Genomic DNA, 23,475 nt, shown 5'->3' with positions numbered 1-23,475 from the left:
CCACTGTTGATCTGGCTGAGATTAGTTAACCTACTGGGGACAAACAGATAAAATTAAACTTCAGCGGAAGCCCAAAGGACTAATCACACCAGACAGTGCAGTTGCCCATTGAGCCCTTGGGAAGTTAGCAAATGTATTTTGCACATAGTTTTTTTTATTGCTGTGGTTAAACTTTAGTGCAATCTGTATGTGAAGTAATAAAGTCTCTGTACGTAGAGTGATTTCATCATAAACTTACTGTCATCAAACCTGTATAGGCTTTAAAAAAAAAAATGTTTCACCATGAGGCTTTGCTTTTTTAATAATATTTTAGATTGATCGGTTATATGGAGTGGGAAAGGGTTCCTCCCGCTTGCTCTTTTGTGACATGCAGTAAGATGCTGTCATTTGATCATTCATTCTGATGGTAGCGTGAGGGAAGCCCACAGCACGTTTCAGGATGATAATGAAATACTAAGTGCTTTGGCAATGCTGCGCTCCTGTTCTCGGATCCCTGGCCATGGGTTCATTGCAAAACTGCAATTGCTGTGCCCTGCACACATTATTGAGTCAGTCACTTAGTCGGTTTCCTGTTGAAGGAAATTAAACGCGAATCGGCCTATTCTAGGCTAATGTGCACATACGCTTCTTTAAAGTATTACTATCCCCTTTCTTTGTCCTTCTCCCGGCCACCTGCATTGAACATGACTTGAAGACTCTCGATTGTCACATTGTTTGCTTTCCTGATTTGCTGTGGAGGTTTGAAGAGCAGTTGAGGAAATGCTTATCCTGAGTGAAGTCACACACTCCCACGTGAGGCTTCCTTGGGGGGAGTACATGACCTAAAGAAAATGATTAGATTTGTCATTCTTGGTGTCTTACTTTTTTCTGAGATGCTTAAACGGTCTTTAATGCGACACTGCACTCAGAAATTCTTTACAGTCTGTGCCATTACTTAGTAATGATAATTGCAGGGCTCTATTGTTAATTGGTTGCCGCTTTGGTCACAGACTGGTTGCCATTAAAATATTTTGATTTTGTCCCCTTTTTAGGTCTACATAGCATGATAATCTCCATTTTAGCCCAACCATAATTTCTATGGATCAGTTGATAACTTTAACAATGTACAAATCACAGCTGGACTTCCAAGATGACACTCGTCTATAACCGAGTTAATTCCCCTATGTTTACGCCATTTCTCCAGGTTTCTGCTGATTTTTTTTCAGTCACAGCTACGGTGGGAAATCAGGAAAATCCCTGTGGAAATCATCCCTCAGAATACATACGGTGAAAATAGAAGTATCAATTTAATTGCACTTCTGTCAACATGGCTTAATAATCCAGAATTATGGAAAGTTGACTTTTTTCAGTATATATGATTTAATTCCCTTAATTATTTAGATCAGGTCATAGTCAGATGACTGTCAAACGTACTGCCTGCAGAATTATTTATTTAACCTTTGCAGGGCCATGGAGAAAAGTTAGGGGAATGGGAATAATTGGATAGCTCTTTCAAAGAGCCGGCACAGGCAGGATGGGTTGAATGGCCTATCATTTCGAAGATTCCAACCTTAGTTCTACATGGGCAGATGTGATCGGTGGCACCAATATTGCCATATGCCTTGTACTATCCTGCAAGACATTAGATGAGACAGAGAGCCCCATTTCCCGAAGTTAATGGCCTTATCTCTCTGCATGTTATATAAACTCGTATAATTGTATTTTCAAATCTCAGCAGTATAATATTTTCCAAATTTCACTCCAGTTGCATACCGACTAACTCTATAACAAGTTTTGCATGGACCATCTCCAGCCATTGGGGAAGGTAGAGGCCTCCAGGAAATGGTCAAAGGCAGCATCTTCAATCAACTGTTCGTACACAGTTGTTTAATGTGCAACTGCAATGTAATCAAAACGGAAGCAATTCTGCACTGCAAGTGCACCACTATTCAACCTTTCTTGCTCTCATTAGAAAGGTAACTTTTTTCACCAGTGTCTAAGAAACGCCTACAGAGTAACCATTGTGCGAGGATCTACATGTCAATTAGTTGTGTAGTCTCAGTGTGCAGTCTGCCTGAATACTGCTTGTGGGGGGGGGGTAGTTCAGAGTATCTGAGGTGCCACAGCAGCTTTTTCTATTTTGTTAGTATGTGTGTGAACACGGGATCAAAGATTGGTGTCTCTAAGTTCAAAATGTCCTATTTATTTAGACTTGGCCATAAAAATAATTTTAATGTTTGAAAAATCTGAAGCTAGTCTGTTTTTCTCAGTTTTCTCTATTCATGCTGATGTTCACAAAGCATGAATAATTGTTTACTGCTTGGGTAATTTAACACCAGGTTTTACCAAACTCTTGTTCAAGCAAATATTCAGCTCTGAAATGTGAATATGTTACCTGTATGCATGTATGTTCCACATGAACTCTGCTCTCGAAGGCTTTGCAGAGTCTTTGTTACATTTGCTGCGCAAAATGTGATGATACCTTTTCCTCTTTGGGTGAATAAGCTTACGATAACCACTTTTACATGGGAGTGCTGTTAACGGCAGCTTGGTGGTACAGGTATTCCCACAGTTGATGGTAGGTATGTGACACTCCTGCTGTTGGTACTCCCTATTGTAGAGAACTAGACCTCTGCAGTCTCATTGGTGTTGGAGACCCATATTTTGATGGATCGCACATTGGGTGGTCCACTTAAACACATACAGCTAATTTTTATTTCTTTTCCCCAATCAGTTGGCATAGACTGGTTGGACTGAATGGCCTGTTTCTGTGCTGTATATCCCAAGTATGTAATGTAATCACATATCTTCGGCCTCCAACAAGTCTCAAGCCGGAAGAAAGGTAAATGTGGCAGAGAGATCACCGGTTTGAACTCTGGTACATGAGATCACTGCATAAACAGGAATGTGTCTTATGTTGGGGTTGGACCTCGGTTTAAGTAAATGTTGCTATCCTTGGTCCTTTGTCACTGATTCTCATGTACATCTGCCTCTCAAATTCCAGTATGCATATATTGCAGTGTCAATCCTGAAACTTGGCCTTGTCTGTAATTAAATGCCACGAGGCTCCAAGTAAAGCAGTTTCTATGGGCCCAAGTTTCCACATGATTCGCGCCTGATTTTTAGGAGCAACTGGTGGAGAACGGACTATTTTAGAAATCGCAATTCTCCACATTTTTTTTTCTGCAGTTCTAGTCAGGTAGAACAGTTCTAGTTTAGAACAGAATTTTTTCTTCAAAAGGGGGAGTGTCCGGCCACTGACGCCTGATTTGAAAGTTTCCACAGTGAAAATGTACTCCAAACTAAAGTAGAATGGAGCCAGTGAAGATTTTTGTAGAACTGAAAAAACCTGTTTTACACATTAAAAAAATCAGGCGCAGGTTACAAATTAAGCGTCCAGAACGAGGTGGGGGGAGGGGGGGGGAAGGGAACTCATTAAATTCTACAATAAATCCTTATTTATACTTCTACAAATATTATACAAATAAATCCAACCTGAATAAACATTTATAAGCCACGAAAAGATTAGTAGGAAAGTGCTTCAGCCAGGGAGAATTCTGCAGCCGTTCGTGCCGCAGAGAGAGAGAGAGAGAGAGAGAGAGAGGGCGTCGGATCGGGGAACAGGAGCGCGGGTCGGGGGGGGGGGGGGGGGGGAGCGGGTGTCTGGTCTCGGGTCGGTGCGGGGGGTGGGGGGGGGGAAGCGGGTCTCTGGTCGGGGCGGGGGGGGGGGAGCGGGTCTCGGGTCGTCCGGGGCGGGGGGAGAGCGAGTGTCTGGTCAGGCGGGGAGCAGGAGCTGGCCGTGGGAGGAGCCCCAGTGAGGCCATTGGGCCAGGGCTAGGGGCTGCGTGCTTCGGGCCCCTCCCACACAGTTCGGCGCCTGGAGCTACTGCACTTGCGTGCCAACTGTAGCGTGCATGTGCAGAGGTCCCGGCACTGTTTTCAGCGCCGGGACCTGGCTCCGCCCCCCCCACAGCTCGTGCTGACTGCGCCAAGGGCCAGAGGACCTGTAGGTAGGTGCAGACTACCGAGGATTTTTTTAGGTGCGGAAAAGGGGCGCCCAGCTCGGAGGGGCGCCCGTTTTTTTTCTTGTGGAAACTTGGGCCCTATAAATTGAATTATGAAAGCAGGGACAAGTGAAAGGACTTTAAACTTCAACCTCAAGCCCAGTTGCTAATAGGGATTGGATTGATTAGAAACAAATGACTATACTGTACACTACATCATTACAACACTACTATTGACATTATAGAGTAAACACGCTACAGATGGAAATATACATTAAATCATTTTTCTTGCAGCTTTATTGAGCAACTATTCAAAGTTTGGATAGATATTTGGCAAGTTAATGCAAATATGTTATTCAAAGGTGTTGTTCGGAGGTGAACTTGCAAAATCTTGTCATGTCTCGCACTTGTTCATTCTGAATGGATGTTAAGGGCAATGGAATGATACAAGGTCACAGCAACCGCAAGTTGCCGGAATTCCCTGTGCCAAGTTGGGTGCTATGTGCCATTCTCCCTTGGGCTAGATATGGCAAAAAGGGACCAGAACTCTTCCTCTCTCCGTCCTCACCTTCAGATTGGAAACTTAAATTGAGCACCTATGCTCCCCACACTGTTGTTTGGAGAAGTGGGCTCCAGTGCCGCCTTTTCTGATAAGAAACGATGACCAAGGCACCCCAATCTGTGCCCACTCGAGTAGAAAAGGGGAATTGGCCCTGTTTGTGAACAGTATGTATCTCTGGCCTGCAGAAATGATTTTCTCTTCCACTACTACTATGGATTACGAATGAATAGCAATTCCATGGTTTTGTACATTACAAGGGGTACTGAGGGAATGATCCGCCATAATCTTATTGAATGGTGGTACAGGCTCGAATGGCCTACTCCTGCGCCTATTTTCTATGTTTCTATTCAAATTTTACTTTCCCATATTCCGCATTGGAAATGCCCAGTTAACCTTTACTGTGGGTATGCTGCATTAGGTGTGTATATTAAAAGGCTACATTTAATTGTTGTTCCACCTTTTCATGAACACGTAAAGAATTATTATTTCCCAAACTAGGCAGGAACACCATGCTTATCACCAGGGAGACACTCACTTCTGCATGTCAAAGATCCAGAGTTGGTGTTGGCATCAAATGGCACAAACACAAACATAATAAAGAAGATCTTATCAAAACTCTTATCTACCAATGGATGCTCATGTTACAGTAAATTGCACGTACAATGCAAGTGGTCTTATTGCTCAATGTAGCCGGTTATAAAGATTGAGCAATCTTTCTTGTCACAGTACAAAAATGAAGATTCCATTTTTAACTCTTAAAATACCTCAGGCAGAATCTTTTTAGTTCCAATTTTTTTTTTGAAGATCCTGAATCTTGCCATAGCTCCACAGAGCCTGAAGTTCTTCAGTATCTCATCCAAGTGTTGTTCTTCATGTACAAGCTGAGACACTAAGTACCAGTTATCAGGTCAAGGGCATCACACTCAAGCCCTTTCCTGTTCTCATCTGATGTCTGCACATGCATCTTTCAGCAGGGATCAGTGCAATACAGACAGGACCAGGAACACTCTCCTTTCGTTGCCCAGGGACAGAGAGGCCAGTTTGGTATCCTAACTGCTGCCCAGTGACATCAGCTAACTCTGCAGAGTGCTTTTTATTTTAAAAAGTACTTTTATTTTTAAACGGCCTCAGTATTTCTGTGCCGGTGAGTTTATCAGACTGTTGGTGTTGACAGTTATGTTTATAGAACATCGCTTGACAGTTTTTCAGTATTTTCACAGGGGCCTCTTTCCATTTCTTGTCAGCATCTCCATCCTAAGCGTTCCTGACTATCCATCTTTGTGGCATTAATTTTAAGAGTAAAATGCCTTAATAACATAAAGGGCTGCTACTGTAATGAAGACTGATGATGATATGCTTAATTTATTAAACAGATGTACTGTGTAGTTGGTGATTCATGTCCCTCTTCAATAAAGCGCTGTGTGAGTAGTCCAATCACCACTTCAGACTTCAAGCGATATGCATTCGTGTTACTTATCTAAAACATGTTGCTCGTGGAAATCAAACAATTTCACAAGCTTGCTAGGACAAAGTCAAAGAAGAGTGTGCGAGACATATTGGCCACCATCAGTCATGCCCTGAATGTTGTATTGTCAGGGGTGCAGTACTTTTGGATGGAAAAGCAGGCAGGTTCCCCGATAGGCGGACACTACTCTCGAGCTGACATTCCTCTTTTCCTGCACTCTGGTGATCCAATGCTATTTAACAAAATTACTTTTGCAAACTGTAGGGCAGTAAGAACATAACTATAGAGTAAATTATCATAGTATGTATGATTTTTATTTCTAGCAAAGGCAGGTAGATAGTGGAGGGACAGATCAGCCATGATTTAATAGAATGGTTGAACAGGCTCGAAGTACTGAATGGCCTACTCCTGTTTCTATGTTCATAAGCTGTTAGCTAATCAAAGCTGGTGCTGTAATAAACGTTTGAGTGCAAAGATCAATCTGTTTTCTAAGTGTCATTTGAATGCTGGGCTTAATTTTCCACTACCTGTTATCATTTTACATTTAGATAACACAAAATTTACTGTTGATTGTCACAACAGTGTAATGTTACAAGAATGCTTTCACACCAGCTGGCCAGTAATCTATTTAAATCACATTCTTTGGATTTCCAAAGAAAACCCACACAATGATGAGACCTGTACCATGGATGTACTGAGAAATGAATTGTGTAGGGAATCTTCCACTTAACCATCTGAGTGTGGATCAGTGAGAGCCCGGGGTTCATCACTATTCATAGGAGGGTCCCAGTGTTTCCTTGAAGGGTGTAATCCTATGATAGGTTCTACAGAATTCAGTATAGCAAGTTTCATTCTGCTCACGCTTCTATAGCATTCTATAGACTGGTTTAACGCAGACTTGTAACTCTAATGGGTATAGCTGCTTTACTCATAAACTTAGCTTTCATTGGTAGTTGGCCAGTCATGACCAATCATTATTATTCTAAAGGATGCTCTGGTTCTTTGTGATGTCATTGCGATGAAGTATTTTACATCAGATTAAAGTGATATCCCACTCTGCACATAGAATATATCCGTGTAGTTAGTTTGGGCTCGGTGACTGATAAACCAGTAAACTGATGGATGAAACTTTTGTTTAAGTGGCTCCAGAGGCCAATTTAGAAAGTAGGCTATGTGCCATCTACAGGAATATTGGGTCCCAGTAAAATAGAACATGCTGTTATTCAGCAAGCTGATCTTTTTCTGTCAACTGATAAACCTCACATTGTATTCTCATTTAAAAAAAAAAAAAAATCTCTTGGGCCTGCCACTGGGATCTTGGACATATTGCTTGTCCCTTCCGGTTATGTGACAATCACACCACAAGATTTGGTGATTACAGTTGTACTGGTACTGATGAAACCAGATTCAATGAGCAACAAACTCCCTCAAGTTTGAACTGTGTCAAGCACTAAAACTTGCATCGTTAATAACATAATATGAACCAAACCTCTCAAACATTTTACAGCCTGATAATCCACTCCCATCAATCTGTTCTTTGTTTCATTACATGAAGACCTGATGGACCAGTTGGTCTTTTCCTGTACTTTGTTTTCACCTGTCCATAAGCTCTGATATTGCTTGCATGCATTGAGCAATGTAATACAGCATGAAACATCTACTAAAGTGCCATTTAACAATGACTAGAAGTACCATAACCTATTAGAACACCGAGCCCTAACCAGCACAGTTGGTGATATGATTCAGGATGACAGACATCCTAAAGAACCTTGTCTCTAACTTTGAAACCCACACAAAAAAGTGAGTTATACCAACAGGCATGTTATTGTGATGCATTCAAAATGATTCCTCTATTAGTAAGAGAGCTGTAAGCAGTGTGACCTTGTATCAGAAGGTTTAGTGCATCAGAGTGTGTTCTACTGAGATGATATTGCACTTGGAAGACCTAACATGGACCTTCCCACCCATTGCGATCTGAACCAAATACTTTGTGGACCCTATTAATTCTCCTTTAGATCTTCAGCGCACATTTTCATTTTGTATAGTAGACAGCCTTTCTCCATCTTGCTGCATTTTAAACAAGTGATTGCCATGAGAACAGATGTCATTCATCTAGTATGCACTCTAAACTGATGAGCTCTGTAAATGTTCAAAACACATCAAACATTAACCACAGCAGAAAACCCGAGGTTCTGTTAAAGGGGTTAACTGAGAATGAATCTAAATGCCTTTTGGGAATAATTTTAGCAAGACATTTACAAAAACAGTTTTAAGTAATTCCAGCACGTGTTGGCCATAAATTAATTTGCCCTGTCTCCTTAATATGCCATCTTGTGGGGTCTGTAAAGCGCCACTCATTATCATGCAAGACATAAATTAGTCTCTTATGGTGTGAATCCAGAACCGTGTGGTGGGTCTCCCTGTGCGTGTTGTTTGTTGTATCTCACTGGAATTGAAAATACAGAATACTATGTTTTGGGGGAAGGAGGGCCCAAAATGTGTGGTGTGTCAAAATATGAAATAATTCTAGTCGGCCATGAAATACTTCTTTTCTGAGAGGTATAAAAGCCACAATGGATTCCTGAGACTCTATTATCATAAAAATAGCAACAGGAGAAATCCATTCAGCCCCTTGAGCCTATTTTGCCATTCAATCACATCCTGACATGGCTGATCTGTGATGTTACATAAACTGGAGAAGTTTCTTCAGTTATTTATTATTGTCTTTTTTTCCCCCCTTTTATTCTTTTTCACATATTCCCACCACCCCCCCCCCTACTCTCCATTTTTAGAACCCCCTTCCCCTGCCCCAATACAAACCCTGCCTCCTCTTCCTTCTCTAAAGTGGGGAGGGTGAGACTTGAAATGTCTGGCTGCACAGCTCCTGAGAGACAGGTGGCATTCTATTCGAGCAACATGGTCCAGATATCATGCATAGTTTGGGCTAGGAGGTACAGTAGCACAGTGGTAATGTTACTGGACCAGTAATCCAGAGGCCTGGACTAGTAATCCGGAGACGTGAATTCAAATCCCACCACAGCAGCTGGGGGAATTTAAATTAAATCTGGAATAATAAAATGCTGACCATGAAACTACCGGATTGTTGGACGAACACGACCGGTTCACTAATGTCCTTTTTTAGTGAAAGAAATCTACCATCCTTACCCGGTCTGGCCGATACATGACTCCAGATCCACAGCCATGTGGTTGACACTTAACTGCCCTCTGAAATGGCCTAGCAAGTCAGTCACTCAGTTGTAACAAAGTCAGCACTGTGGGAGTACCTTCACTACACGGACTGCAGCAGTTCAAGGTGGTGGCTCATCACCACCTTCTCGAGGGCAGTTGGGAATGGGCAATAAATGCTGGCCTTGCCAGTGGTGCCCACATCCCATGAACGAATAAAAAAAAAAAAATGAAGACCAATTTCGATCGGGGCCCTCCAACAGACGTTGGGACAATACTTTTCATGCGCCCGGCACCAAAGGCCAGTTGGGCAACCTGCAGACCCGGAAGTTGCTGGTTTCCAATTTGGCTGCAGACACACTTCTGGAGGAAATCTGGCCCAGAGAGATCATGACCCGAAACATGTCTTTCCAACCTCTCATTTTTTGGTCAATATACGCAAGAGACGAGCTTGACTTTCTCCCCCAGTGAACCTTCACTTCTACCCCTAGTTCATACTAAGGGGGTCTTGATGGTGTCAACTTCTGTCTGATATTCATTTCTTTTGCCCCTCAATGACATTTCTCATTACACTCCATGTATGTCGGCTCAAACCCACCTCCATACCCCATAAGTCATGTGTCTTTGAGTAAAATATATATAAAGTAAGGAAACATCACATTCACGCTTAACAAGTGGAGCAATTACAGTGAAACCACCATTCCTAGCAGTCCCCAGAGCGTTCTTTGAATTGGGACTTTACTTGATTGCTTTAGAAAGTCCTTTCAAAACCTTCCTCAGCAAAACAATCTTCCTTTACGATTATTGACTTTAAAGAAATTTAAATGACTTGTTGAATTCCTCTTTTTATTCCAGTCACACTAAGGCTGCCCTTTCTTATGGCTTTTGCTTTTATATTTTGTATTTCTCGTAAAACAGTGCATTATGTGTGTAACAAACAATGACAACTACTGACCTGCCCCAGCCTGTGTTTGAGTCGAAAGGGAATGCAGGTTCTAGGTGGCACATTGCAACAAACAACTGCTGTGTGTCATCATTTGTCACCAATGGAATTTTACAGCCAAAAAGGTGAAGAAATAAGTACTATGGCATGGAGCCAGGAATCCTGCTGTGTGCAAAGCTTTCTTAATTTGTCAGCGCCTCAGAACAAGAAATGCTGCCACATTAACCAGACGGGATATGACATACATGGAGTGTAACGAGAAATGTCATTGAGGGCAAACAAGCCAAAGGTGGGTAGAGAAAACGTTACAAGGACACCCTCAAAGCTTCCCTGATAAAGTACGACATCCCCACTGACACCTGGGATCCCTGGCCAAAGACCGCCCTAAGTGGAGGACGCGCATCCAGGAGGGCGCTGAGCACCTCGAGTCTCAACGTCGAGAGCATGCAGAAATCAAGCGCAGGCAGCGGAAAGAGCGTGCGGCAAACCTGTCCCACCCACCCCTTCCCTCAACGACAATCTGTCCCACCTGGGACAGATTCTGTGGCTCCCGCATTGGACTGTTCAGCCACCAAAGAACTCGCTTCAGGAGTGGAAGCAAGTCTTCCTCGATTCCGAGGGACAGCCTATGATGATGAGGTGTAGAAGAAATGAATATCGGACAGTAGCTGACAACATCGAGGCCCCCTTTATTATGAACTAGGGGTAGAGATAAAGGTTCATTGGGGAGAAATTCAACCTCGCCTCTTGCGTATTTTGGCCAAACAATTTGAAGGTGGAGGGACATGTTTCGTGTCATGATCTCTCTGGGCCCGATTTCCTCCGGAAGTGTGTCTGCAGCCGAATTGGAAGCCAGCCATTTCTGTGTCTGCAGGTTGCCCAACTGGCCTTTGGTGCCGGGCGCATGAAAATGATTGTCCGAAAGTCAGTTGTAGGGCCCCAATCAAAATTGGTCTTCAACTGGGCGAAGCCTGCAACCTTGCATTCCGCCCAGTTGTTCGAGGTCTTTGGTGGCCTAACCAGCGGTCTCTGAAGGAACAGCCGGAGGCTGCCAGCGGAAAAGGAAGGAAGAACCTTTTACAATTTCATTGCTGTGGAGCAGGGACAGTCTAGCCTGGGCCTGACCCCATTTGATTTCCCCTCCCCCAGGACCTACCTGTTGGGCTGGTTGGACATCTGAGCCGGCCTGGGTTCCTATGACCCTGCGCAGCAAGCTACATTGTGACACCCACTTGGCATCCGCAGCTCGCCGCATTCTTGCAGTGAGGCCTGAGGCCCAGTATCGATCAGGCCTCGGGCCAACATCTTTGGGTGCACCATGTGATCGCACTGCACATTCGATAAAGCAAACTGTTGCTTCTCGTATTTCTCCCCCTTGCAGTCTTCAAGGTCGAATTGCCCTTATTTATTCTACTTTTTGGTTCATTATATGTAAGAGGAGCACGAATTATACTTCTGGAAATTTGGACTAAAGGTAACAATGCCAATGTCTACCATTCCTTAGATGGGTACTCAAACTATGTTAGTGAGTTGTCAGACAGGCTACATTCACAGTTCCCATGAATAACCTGCTCTTGTGGGTAATTTGACATCTGCTCCACTGCTAGCCTTGCAATCTAATTGTATAAAGTAAAATGATGTGCACTCATTGTCCTATTAATATGCCTCATTAAGTCTTCCTCTGTTTACAAATCTCGTGCTGTGGCAACTCACCTATCTGGTGACAGTATCAATTTGAAGGGTCTGCCCATTTTGAGTTTACTGATCATCCCTAGTTTCCAGGAAGTCTCTGAAGTGACTATCATCAATTTCTACTCTCTTATTCCTAGCTTAGCCATCCATCACCAGATTTGGCTAGACCAAACCCAGTGCTATCAAGCCTCACTTTTTTTCTGCCAAAACCACGAACTACAGGATCATCCTGAAGGGCAAAGATCACTCCTGACTTCTTTACTCCATTATAGACCATCTCATTAAACCCCTCTCCTCCGCCTCCTCCACTCTAACCTCCAACAAAAAGAGCTAAGAGCTCATCGACTTCTTTGTCACTAAATTTAACACCATCCATTCAGCTCCCTCTGCTGCTCCAACCCCCCCCCCCCCCCCACCCCACTGCCTACTTTCCCTGACCCACCAAGACAGACCACATCCCAGGCTCCCGCTGCTCTTTCCCTGAACCTGTGTCTCTGGTTTCTCTCCTATCTCCCCATATGCCATCTTGAAGCTCATCTCATCCACAAGACCCATCTCCTTCTCCTCTAATCCCGTTCCCATTCCTTGTCTCCACCTCCCCTCCCAAACACTTTGTTCCTCAGATGTTGGCCTTTGGTGCATCCCTCTCCCTTGGCCTCACCATTGGTGGCTTTGTCCAAGTCCCCACCTTCTGGAGCTCCCTCCCTTACCATCTCCTACCTCTCCACTACCCTCTCGTCCTGCAAGACCCTTCTTTTTTTTTAAAAACTACCTCAACCAAACATTTAGTCACTCCTCCTCCTAATTTCGCCCTCTTTGTTGCTTTTTTCCCTTGAGCCTCTGAAGTGCCTTGGGGTGTTGTTTCAATGTTAAAGGTTCTATGGAAATGGAAGTTGTTGTTGGATTCCCCAAATGTTTGCAAGGAATCTGACCCCTATGTGACAATGAAAGCTAACAGATCTGGTGCAGAAGAACCCCATCACATCATGCCCAACTTACTAATGACTCCAAAAGTTAGCACAACCGAAAGGTAAAAGGTTCCGGTGTATTTGCCAAGTGTCAGATACTGAAATGACAGTCGCTTCTCCAGGTACAAAGGATAATGGCAATAGCTGGTTGTCCAATCTCCTCACATTCCTTCAACAGTTACTATTAATGATTAGTCACTGACTTAACAGTAAAAGTGAATTTACAATAGAGTTTGAGCAAATAAAATTTTTTTTAAAAACCCAAGTTGATCGCAGTGCCTTCCCTTGGACAATTGTAGCTTGAGCAGTGAGGTTTGTAATCATCTGGATAAGATCAACTCTGGTTCAAGTCCACACACTGATTCAGGTGCCAGGTCCTTTCTTTGTTCAGAGCCTGTTATCAGAAATGCAATGACATCTAAGAAAGCTTGCGTGCAACAGCTCTTGCTTGCTTTATCAGCCTTGCACTACAAAGTGATTGTATAATAAACTGCTCACGTATACATAACAACCCCAAGGTCTGTTAATAATCATCTGGTTGCTCCTGTGCTTTTGTAAGTTCAGAAATGGGATTTTACATCACTCTCCAGAATGATTAAGCAGCATTTGTTCATTTGAACCCAGTTCAACTGAACCAAAGAGTAGGGTTGAATGAAACACTCAAGTTTATATTGTATAGTGAACATAAGAAATAGGAGCAGGAGTAGGCCCCTTGAGCCTGTTCTGCCATTTAATAAGATCATGGCTGATCTGATCATGGACTCTGCTCCATTTCCCTGCCCACGCCCTATAACCCTTTATTCCCTTATCGCTCAAAAATCTCTATCTCTGCCTTAAATATATTCAATGACCCAGCCTCCACAGCTCTCTGGGGCAGAGAATTCCATAGATTTACAACCCTCTGAGAGAAGAAGTTCCTTCTCGTCTCCATTTTAAATGGGCAGCCCCTTATTCTGAGACTATGTCCCCTAGTTTTAGTTTCCCCCCATGAGTGGAAATATCCTCTCTGCATCCACCTTGCCGAGCCCCCTTCGTTATCTTGTTTCAATAAGATCACCTCTCATTCTTCTGAACTCCAATGAGTGTGGGCCCAACCTACTCAGCCTATCTTCATCTGAAGTTAACCTCCTCATCTCAGGAATCAACCTAGTGAATGTTCTCTGAACAGTCTCCAATGCAAGTATATCCTTCCTTAAATACGGAGACCAAAACTGTACGCAGTACTCCAGGTGTGGCCTTACAAATACCCTGTGCAGTTGTAGCAGGACTTCTCTGCTTTTATACTCTATCCCCCTTGCAATAAATGCCAACATTCCATTTGCCTTCCTGATTAATTGCTGTACCTGCATACTAACTTTGTGTTTCATGCACAAGGACCCCCAGGTCCTGCTGTACTGCAGCACTTTGCAATTTTTCTCCATTTAAATTATAATTTGCTTTTCTATTTTTTTTTCTGCCAAAGTGGATAACCTCACATTTTCCCACATTGTATTCCATCTGCCAAATTTTTGCCCACTCACTTAGCCTGTTTATATCCCTTTGCAGATTTTTTGTGACTAGATATATATTTGGTCAGCCTACAGTTCAATGACAACTCCGTGTCAGCCCTGTGTGGTGCCAAACATGTGGAATGAACAAAAAATATATACATTGATATATTTGTAGTGAAATATGTTTAATTTAAATTCAGTTTGAGTATACAATTGACTCCCAATGTTTGGAGCACTGTGTATGCGTACTCTAGAAATCCAATGATAACTGGTTTCTGCCAATACTTTGTGAAAATTCTTCCATGTCCTTTCAACTTACTAACTGGTGTTTCTTCCTGATCTTCTCAGCAAGAAGCTGAAAGATTATGAATTATTTACAGTCTTTCCCAGTCTGAAGCACAGAAACTTCTCTAAGGAATTTTCTTCCAAACTGGTGTGAAGGAATAAGGTGTATGCCAATTCCTCATATGATTTTTGGCAAGTCAGTTGATGTAAACTAATGATCAAAACAGATTGCTCCAGAAAAGGTCCCATCTAATTTAATCAATTTTTATTACAACTCGACATTTTGATATGTGCCTCAAAGTATTACATTTTACTTTTGAGGAAACTTGCCCACTCACTTCTGTTTTGGAGAAACTTTCTTTCCCCACCTACATTCATACACCTACTGAGCTAACGACTGTGATTATAACTAGTATAGAGCTGGTGTGTTATGGGTCCAGTGTTTGGACCAAATCATCCTGGGCCTAAAGCTCAGGGTTTAGTTAAAGCTCAGGGTTTAGTTAGAGCTCAGTAACCAGATTGTGCACTTTGGTGGATTCAAGTGTTTAGCACATCAATTGCTCCCAGTAACACTCTGTAAATCAGTCTTTCTGGTAAAGTAAGGAGTTATGAGTTAACACTCTCTGTGTGATGCCATCAGGTGTTTTAATAAGACACTTGGTTCCAAATGTAATTACGAGAGCACAGTTTTTAAAAACTAATATTTACATTTTTAATTACTTATTCTGCTAGCAAAGCTGTGAAACGATGTATTGTGGGTACTTTTTAAATCACATCTTGAAATTTGGCTATATTTGTACCTAGTGGACATTATATGTAGGCAGGAACAGTTTGTGGCAGCTAACCCAGGTTCATGTATGTAATACATTCTTCTGTCCATTGTAATATAGTCTTACAAGTATCCAAACGAACCTTTTTTTAAAAAAAAACAGTAACCTGGTGTCATTCAGAGATGAAGTCCAGGTGTATTCAAAGATTGTGTTTGAATAATTACCCTCGTGTCCATTTTAAGGAGTGACTAAATGGTTTGGTGGAGTAAGCTTTCCATGTTTCCTAACTGCTTTATATCTTCTTCTGAAACAAAGCATTTTGAATTTACAGTGGAATCTAGTGGCCCAAATGAGCAATGTGATTGATTGAGAAGCTAGCAATCTGTAGTGTGTGCAATCTGTAGTGTGTGCAATCTGTAGTGTGTACAATCTTTACAATCTGTAGTGTGTGCAATCTGTAGTGTGTACAATCTTTACAATCTGTAGTGTGTGCAATCTGTAGTGTGTGCAATCTGTAGTGTGTACCACTGATCCCACAATGAGTACTGCATTACTGAGCCGTGCTCCTCAGGAGCTGATTATATAGCTGATCAGCCTCTTCTCTCCAAATCCTGATCAGAATACAAGTGCTATGATGAAATGATGGCGCTTTTATTTTATTTCATCCATTACCTTCGACTAAAAACTGTGCAGCTTTGTTGGGCTACTTAAAGCGCTGTTGAGTATTGAGCAGCAATGGTCATATAGTTAACCAGTTCATTCTCTTTCTAAGGACAATGTAACTGTCTATTAATAATACCATTACTTATTCAGGTGCAGAATAGCAATGTCACAACTGGGGCAATTGACTTTCAATAATGAGAAACTGCCACTTGGGCTCGTTACGATGAAAAATTGCAGTAGCAGATGGGTTCTGGTTTTGGTCATCAGATTTTGATTGTTTTAAATAATTGATCATTACAAGCAGTGATCAATATAGAATGTCTGAATATATCCAACCCTTTTGTGCCACTTGAAGCAGGATTAGTCCTTCAGATAGACTTGAATAGTCATCTGATTGCACTGTGGATAGCTCTAATTTTATGCCTTTCTCACTTGTGTCTACCCTGCAGTATTTTTATAATCCTGTCTTTCATGTTATTTTACCTCTTCCCATATTCTTGACTCTTTTCTCTTTCCTGTTGTTGCTTCCAAGCATATTCCTTTCCATTCTATTCAATACACCTCTCTTTATTTCTGTTGGTCCCGTTAGCAACTTCCATATTGCTAGTAAATTGGCCCTGATGGAGAGCACCTCTGGTGTCAAAAACCACACATTTAAAACAAGAAAACTGAAGTGTATGAAATTCAAAAGAGCTCTGCACTCGCTAGCAGCAACACCGACTATAAGCATATCCCCACACCCTGTTGGTCCTTTAGTCAGATATATTATGTTGCTAACATTCATTTAAATGCAGCAACCTGGGACCGAAATTTACTCTGACCCAAACTAAGGTCTTTGGCCCTGATAAGTCGGATCATGAAACCCATATATCTATCATTCGGTTGTAATTACTGTTTTAAACTGGAAAATTAAAATGTTAAACTGAATAAAATTATTAAACGCAGTTGTAAGGATTAAGCAGTTTGGTACATAGTGAGCATCAAATAATTATAACATTTTGACCACGAGTCAAAATATTTAGTTGCCAAGGATGTTGGCTTGGTAATCATTATCTTCAGTAAAAAATATTGGAGTAGGTTAGACACTCTTGGTGTCATGGTCAGGATAACCACTTCTCATTTTAAGTTGTTATTAACTGCTGGATGCTTTCTTTGGTTGGCCTTTATGTGGAGCAATAAATGGAGGAAATTCTTACTATCTGGTACTGGCCTTGCATGCTCTGTCGTGACGGAGTATTTAACCACATTTGGCTGACTCATATTGTGCCGTTAGATTGAAGTCTAGCTACATGAAAGGTTGGGTGCCTAAACTCCAGGCCATATTTTAGACCTGTGGTTGATGTTACCACATCTGCACCTACTAGAGAATGTAGCAGTGGCTCAAACTGAAAATATCACGCCACATCTTAGCTGAGAAACACACTTTTCAATACTTGGCTTAATAAAACCCAGTGACCTTTTCTGCTAGCCCTTTGACTACCAAAATGTTTCCAAAGTTGTAAACCTGAGAAGAAGATCTCCTGTTGCCTCCCTCTCACTGCCCACCAGATTAAAACATGCTGGAGGGTTGGATAGGATAATGAAGGGAGGAAATTTGGGCATGGGGGGTGGGGAACCAAATAAATGAGTAAATGTCACGTTTGGAACTGTGTGCCACATAATCTTTTTCCAAACTGTCTTCAGAACAGCATAAAGTACATGAATGTTTTGTGACTCACTCTGCTTCCATGCTGCAAGTTCAAAGATATTTGGAAGTGGGCCAAACCACCACATTCTACTGAACTTGAGAAAAGACTTTTTTTTAAAAAAATAATTCAAGGGAAAAAAATGTGGTGACTCCAGGGAATTCACTGCATTCCAGTAAAGCTCGCATGCAATATTTTGAGATGTGAAAAACTGCAAAAAGGCAAACTATTTTAGAGGTGAAGATATTTTAATTTTCAGCAATTGCCGTAATAATTGCAACATTATCGCTGAGGTGAATTACACCATTAACATTCCGTATGCTTCCTTAAAGTGTTTGTATTTTTCTAATTTAAGCAATGTATAAAATTGGAAATGAATGGTATGAAAAGACCACAAGCATCTCGAGCTCCTTGGTTCTGCCCATAATTGAGGTCTGACATGCATGGCCGTTGGAAGTTTCCAGCTCATTAAAATAGCCATTAAAGTAAATGGGGAAAAGGTACTGTTTGTAACTGTTCAGCCATTTCTGGGCTTTTAGCAAAATAAAAAGAAATCTGCTTTCCATTCCTGAGGACTTAGTCCAAAGGCACAACCATATAAAGAGTTGGGTTGGATGCACTGAAGGAAAATCCAGAATTTGGAGCACAAAGACATGAGCTGTATCAAATAGTGAGGAGAGGAGCACTTCTTCCTCATCCTTCCATATGTTTTGGATCCCCATTTCAATTTCTTATCCATCTCAAGCAGAATTATATCCGATCCGGATGGTCTTCTGTTGCAGCCCGAGTAGGTCTCATTTACCCTACCTTCAAAACAGGGGGAGATCTCTGCCCCGATTGCAATCATGATTTAATTTTTGGCATTGTAATAGGTCAGAGATAATGTCATGCAATACTTTCAGATCAGACTTTCCTAGTTGGCTGCATTTCCACCGTGATCTTGAAGGCTGGCACTTTGGGATGGTGTTGTACTATTTATACTACCGATAGTCCCAGGTTAGAGCAAGGGATCACCAGATGAGATTTTAGACTGGTTTTGTAATAATTGTAAATTGTAAAATTTGCAGCAATACTGCATTGACTGTTTCCCCACAATACACATTGTACAAATATGATCTATAAGTCTGCAGTCTTACTGTCCAGTTGGGTATTGTTAACATGGGTTGTAGCAACTGAGTGTTCAGAAATGATAAGCCAACCTAAAGTAATGGCCTGGTAGTTGTAAACCCGAGTGTCGTCTTCTAACTCTCGGGTAGAGCACATGTTGAACACGATGCTTTATCTAGAGACAGCAGCTAATGATGTGAACACTTCTGCTCACAGGGGCAAGTTTGCTGTTGTCAAGAAATGCATGGAAAATGCCTCCGGAAAGGAATACGCTGGCAAGTTCTTACGGAAGCGAAGGAAAGGGCAGGATTGTCGCATGGATATTATTAACGAGATCGCAATCCTTGAGATGGCAAAAAGCAACTCTCACGTGGTAGACTTGCATGAAGTGTACGAGACGACTTCAGAAATCATCCTGGTGCTGGAATAGTAAGTAGAGTGTTGGGATATTCTCCTTGTCTGCCAGTGCAAAATATTTGAGTATTTTCTTTTTCAATGATATGTGCACCTCATCTCAAGATGTCGGATCTCAGCATTTGCTGTTCTGTATAGGTCCTTTTTTCGGATAATGTAAAGACTGATGGTTTTGTGACTGACCATATGAAGCATGGCCTCTATGAGCATGAAAATGGGACAAATGTTTCTTTTTAATAAATCTTTCATCCAGGGCAGTGAGAAGCGGACCCCACATCTGTGATATCAGTAACTTACGGATATTTTATCAGTCACTGAATACAAGACCCATATTTCTGAAAAAGGTGATGTAGTTGATTAACGTGGAAGGGAAACACCCTTTGTGCATTACTTCGAAGAACCTGTTGACTTGCCATTTCCACAAGGTTGTTAAAATGCTTATGGTAGCAAAATCTGATGGAAAGCTTAATGACAAAGCAGTCAGAACCACATTAGTCAGTCCTCATGCGTACACTTTTGAAAATCCGTATCTATTGGCATGACATTTTGGCTGAGTGGTAGTACGCACATTTCTGAGTCAGAAGGTTGTGGGTTTAAGTTCTTACTCCAGGACTTGAGCACATAATCTAAGGTGATCCTTCAGTTCTGTAACGACAGAAGTGCTGTCATTTAGATGAGATGGTAAACCAAGGCCCATTCTACCTGCGCAAGTGGATTTTTGAGATCCCATGGCACTATCGAAAGAACGGCAGGGAGCTCTCCCAGTGACCACCATTGATCCTTCAACCAAAACAGATTAGCTGGTCATTTATTTCATTAGCTACCATGTTACCTCATCATCATCTGCAGTCCCTCGGGGTCGAGAATGATTTACTTCCACACTAGAAATGAGTACTCAGGTGACTGATGAACTCATTTGAAACGGTGGAAGATGCCTGTGCGCGAATTGTTTTAACGTGGGGTGGTCGTTGCACATCAGCCACCACACGGGCTTGACGGAGCAAGGTCTTGGTCCAGTGGCAAGGGGATCCAAGCCGACTGGAGACCAGGCTCCGCCACAACATAACATCAATGGCTACACTTCAAAAGTAATTAATTGGCTGCTAAACACTTGGGGATACCACATGAAGATGCTAGAAACTGCAAGTTCTTTAACTACAAGATGAATCACACCTAATTTACCAAATTCTGGAGCTTTTCCCCGGGAATAGATCTGATCAGTTAAATCTGTTAATGGGCCATGCTCAGGATTGAAAACAAGTTGCTCAAGGCAGGTGAAGAATATGTAAAGTTTGGCCATTATAGCATTAGTAGGTGGCAAATGCAACTGCTATTAAGGGATGGCTTCTTATAGAGCCTTATTTGCCTGCATACATTACAGGCTTCTAAACCAAGGTCTATACAACATGATTGGAGGCACATTACATTGCCAGTCACATTCACCACAAGGTTATTTTAAGTTAACTCTAAAGTAAATGACATTGCAAAAGTTTCTGAGAAAAATGGTCATACAGTATTAACACACATGGCACTTCCCCCACAAAATGTATTTTCTTGCACTTGGTTTTCCCTAGGCCACGCACCAATGCTGGTTAATCCAACAGTGCTGCTTTGAACCAACAATTGGGAGCTGCACAGAAATAACCTGGGAAGATCTCCTTGCTGATTGACCCAGCACACTGTGGGGAAATACCTTGGTGTCTCCCCGCAGTGATGCAGGCGAGGTCCTTAATCCACAGGATATCAAAGCTGCAGCCCCTCCATAGCAAATACATTGGAGTGCTGCTGTTTATCTATCTAGTATGTGGAAATATAGTGGGATAGATTTTTGCCTTCACCTCCTTGGCAGTGAACTAACGGGAGGAATTATCCGTCTTTTAGAGAATCTGTCATTGAAATCATTGGAATGAAAACCAGACATGTGTAGGTGATTCAACCCATCAGATTACTGGCCAGGCAGTGAAGACCCATATCTACCCCAGTGAGTTTAAGGTGCTGGATTTTGTAGAGAAAGAGAGAGAGAGAGAGAGAAGAAAGAAAGAACACTCCTCCTGAGTATTGGGGATGTTGAAGTTAACACAAACCTGCAGATTTGTTATTTTTGGAAAAGATTCAGAAAGACTCAATAATTCTGAGGTAGCAAGAAATATGTTTTCCATTTCACTGAGACAGTGCTGACTTTTATTTGTTAAAACGTTGAACTATAGAAGTAAGAAACATTTTTATGAGAACTTGAATATTAATGACTTGAAACGGCTGAACCTCGCACGCACTTCCTGTTCTAACAGCAGACACGTTTGTAAAGCCACATCCTTCAACACTTAATCAGCACAACCAGAATCAGACTATCTCCCGTAACTGTCGACCAATGGCTCTAAATGATATAAACTCCAAAGTGATATCGACATATATGGTTATATAAAGTGATCATAACTTGGTGTTGGTCTATATACCAGGGTTTTACTTTTCAACTTCCTCCAGTATGGCCCTGGGAACCATTGTGCAAAATCTGTGGGTTATGACTAAGCTGGGCATGTTGAAAGCAGCAGCCTGATCACAAACTGCATTACTTGATGTTACTGGATACTACTTCACCATTGCAGGACCATGTATATGGAGTAAAACATTAAAGCACAATGTATAGAATTCAAGCACCAGAATGTTCACAGTATAAATAGGACATGTGCTGTTTGCCTGTATGTGATTCACTGGGGAGGGGTCCTCAATAATCCCACCGTCGTGGTGTCAGTGTTGAGGATAGGCAGCGTGACACTTGAATCCACGGATGCCTGGTTGGGACTTTTTGCCGCCACGGCATTCATAAGACTTGTTGAGCACTTGCTGTACAACCTGAGAGAAACTTTCACAACAAAACAGTGTTTCCTTTTACAAAGGAGAGATCGGGACACCAAGTCCGGGGGGGGGGGGGGGCAAAAACACGTTTCGGGAAGGTTGTGTTAAAAAGATTGCTTTTTTAAAAAAAAAAAGTCACAGAGAAAGATGGCAAAGTGAAGGAATTTTTGAAAAGACTTTCAGGGCAAAATGGCAGAAGCAGTGGCGCCGCATGGCAAACAGTGGGGGCGGGGGCCCAGCAGTAAATTAGAGAGGAACAGAAAGTGTGGGCTGTGATGTATGGCTGGAGTCTGATGGGGTGAGGCTAGGGAGGGATTTGAACTTGTTTGTCTGGGACTCCGGGAGCCAGTGACACAGGCTAAGATGGATAGGTAAGATTCTGTATGGAAGGTGACTTTGGCCGCACAGTAATCGGGTACTGAATTGCTTGCTTATTTAGCTGTAATAACGGTCCAAGAGCGATTGTATTTTCTGAAGTGCGAGGGGTAGATCTACTAATTCTCTCATTCTCTCTTTTTTAGTCTTTTTTTAAAAAAAAAAAGAGCAACATCCCCTTCAGTGTGCAGATTACAGTATCATTTAAATGTAGGAATGAAAATGGCCACTTTATTAACTACCACAGCTGTTAATGTAAAAATATGGTGTGGTTTGATCCAGTTGCTGCATTGAAGTTTTTTCTTTTTTTTTTAAATTCCTGCTCTAATTGCCTTCATTTCTCTCCTGAAGGCTCATTCTGGGATAGTTCCACAGGTCCTGGCTTCCTTTCACTTCCTCAGTCAAGTGGCCATTCATAGCTTAGAGAGAGTGAGTGTTGGCAGACAATTTGACTGGGCTTGGCACAGTACAGACATGTCTAATCCTACCCTCGTCCAATCTCTGCGCATGCATAGTTTCCGACAGGAATCACTCGCGAGCCATCAGATGTTGGGACTTTAGTCCACTAGAGTACCCTTGCTGCCTGAAGTCAGCAGATGCAAAACAGATCAAGCATTGAACCTAGAGCCGCCTTGGTCTATATTGCTTTGTGTACCTTAGGCAATGTACTTGCGAACTGATGCTTCAGGGGAGTTAAAGGGTTCTATTTTTTTTTTAGGGTGACTGATTAAGATAGGTTCCAGCTTATTATGTTCTACATTCTCCAAATTACTGAAGCTTTTCTGTTGTGTATGGTTTATTCTGCAGTGTGTAGTGGCAGTATCCAGATTGCACTCTCCCCACATAAAATATAGGGTCTCAACTTTGTGTGCCTCACATGCAATGCTATTCAAAGCTTCTGGTCTAATTGTGGTGTCCCATAACAAAGCTGGTCTGAAACTAGAGAGAAAGGTTGATCAAAAAGAAGCTAACATACATCAACTGGAAAACCTGCAGCGTCTCGCTTGATTAGGATTGTCTTTAGAAGGCATTTT

The 23,475-nt window shown here is 42.1% G+C and overlaps 1 protein-coding gene across 1 annotated transcript in view; it reads left to right on the top strand.

The window, feature by feature from the left end:
• LOC139233796 (serine/threonine-protein kinase 17A-like) overlaps nt 1–23,475 on the top strand; it is a 56,904-nt gene that overhangs the window by 6,590 nt on the left and 26,839 nt on the right. Inside the window, exon 2 of the mRNA XM_070864329.1 lies at nt 19,016–19,228. Coding sequence (XP_070720430.1) covers nt 19,016–19,228 — 213 coding nt within the window. The remainder of the gene's footprint in view (nt 1–19,015; nt 19,229–23,475) is intronic.

The sequence above is a fragment of the Pristiophorus japonicus genome, chromosome 21 (assembly GCF_044704955.1).
Source record: "Pristiophorus japonicus isolate sPriJap1 chromosome 21, sPriJap1.hap1, whole genome shotgun sequence".
Lineage (NCBI taxonomy): Eukaryota > Metazoa > Chordata > Chondrichthyes > Pristiophoridae > Pristiophorus > Pristiophorus japonicus.
Note: the sequence above shows the minus strand (reverse complement) of the source record. Positions and strands in the feature narration are given on the sequence as shown.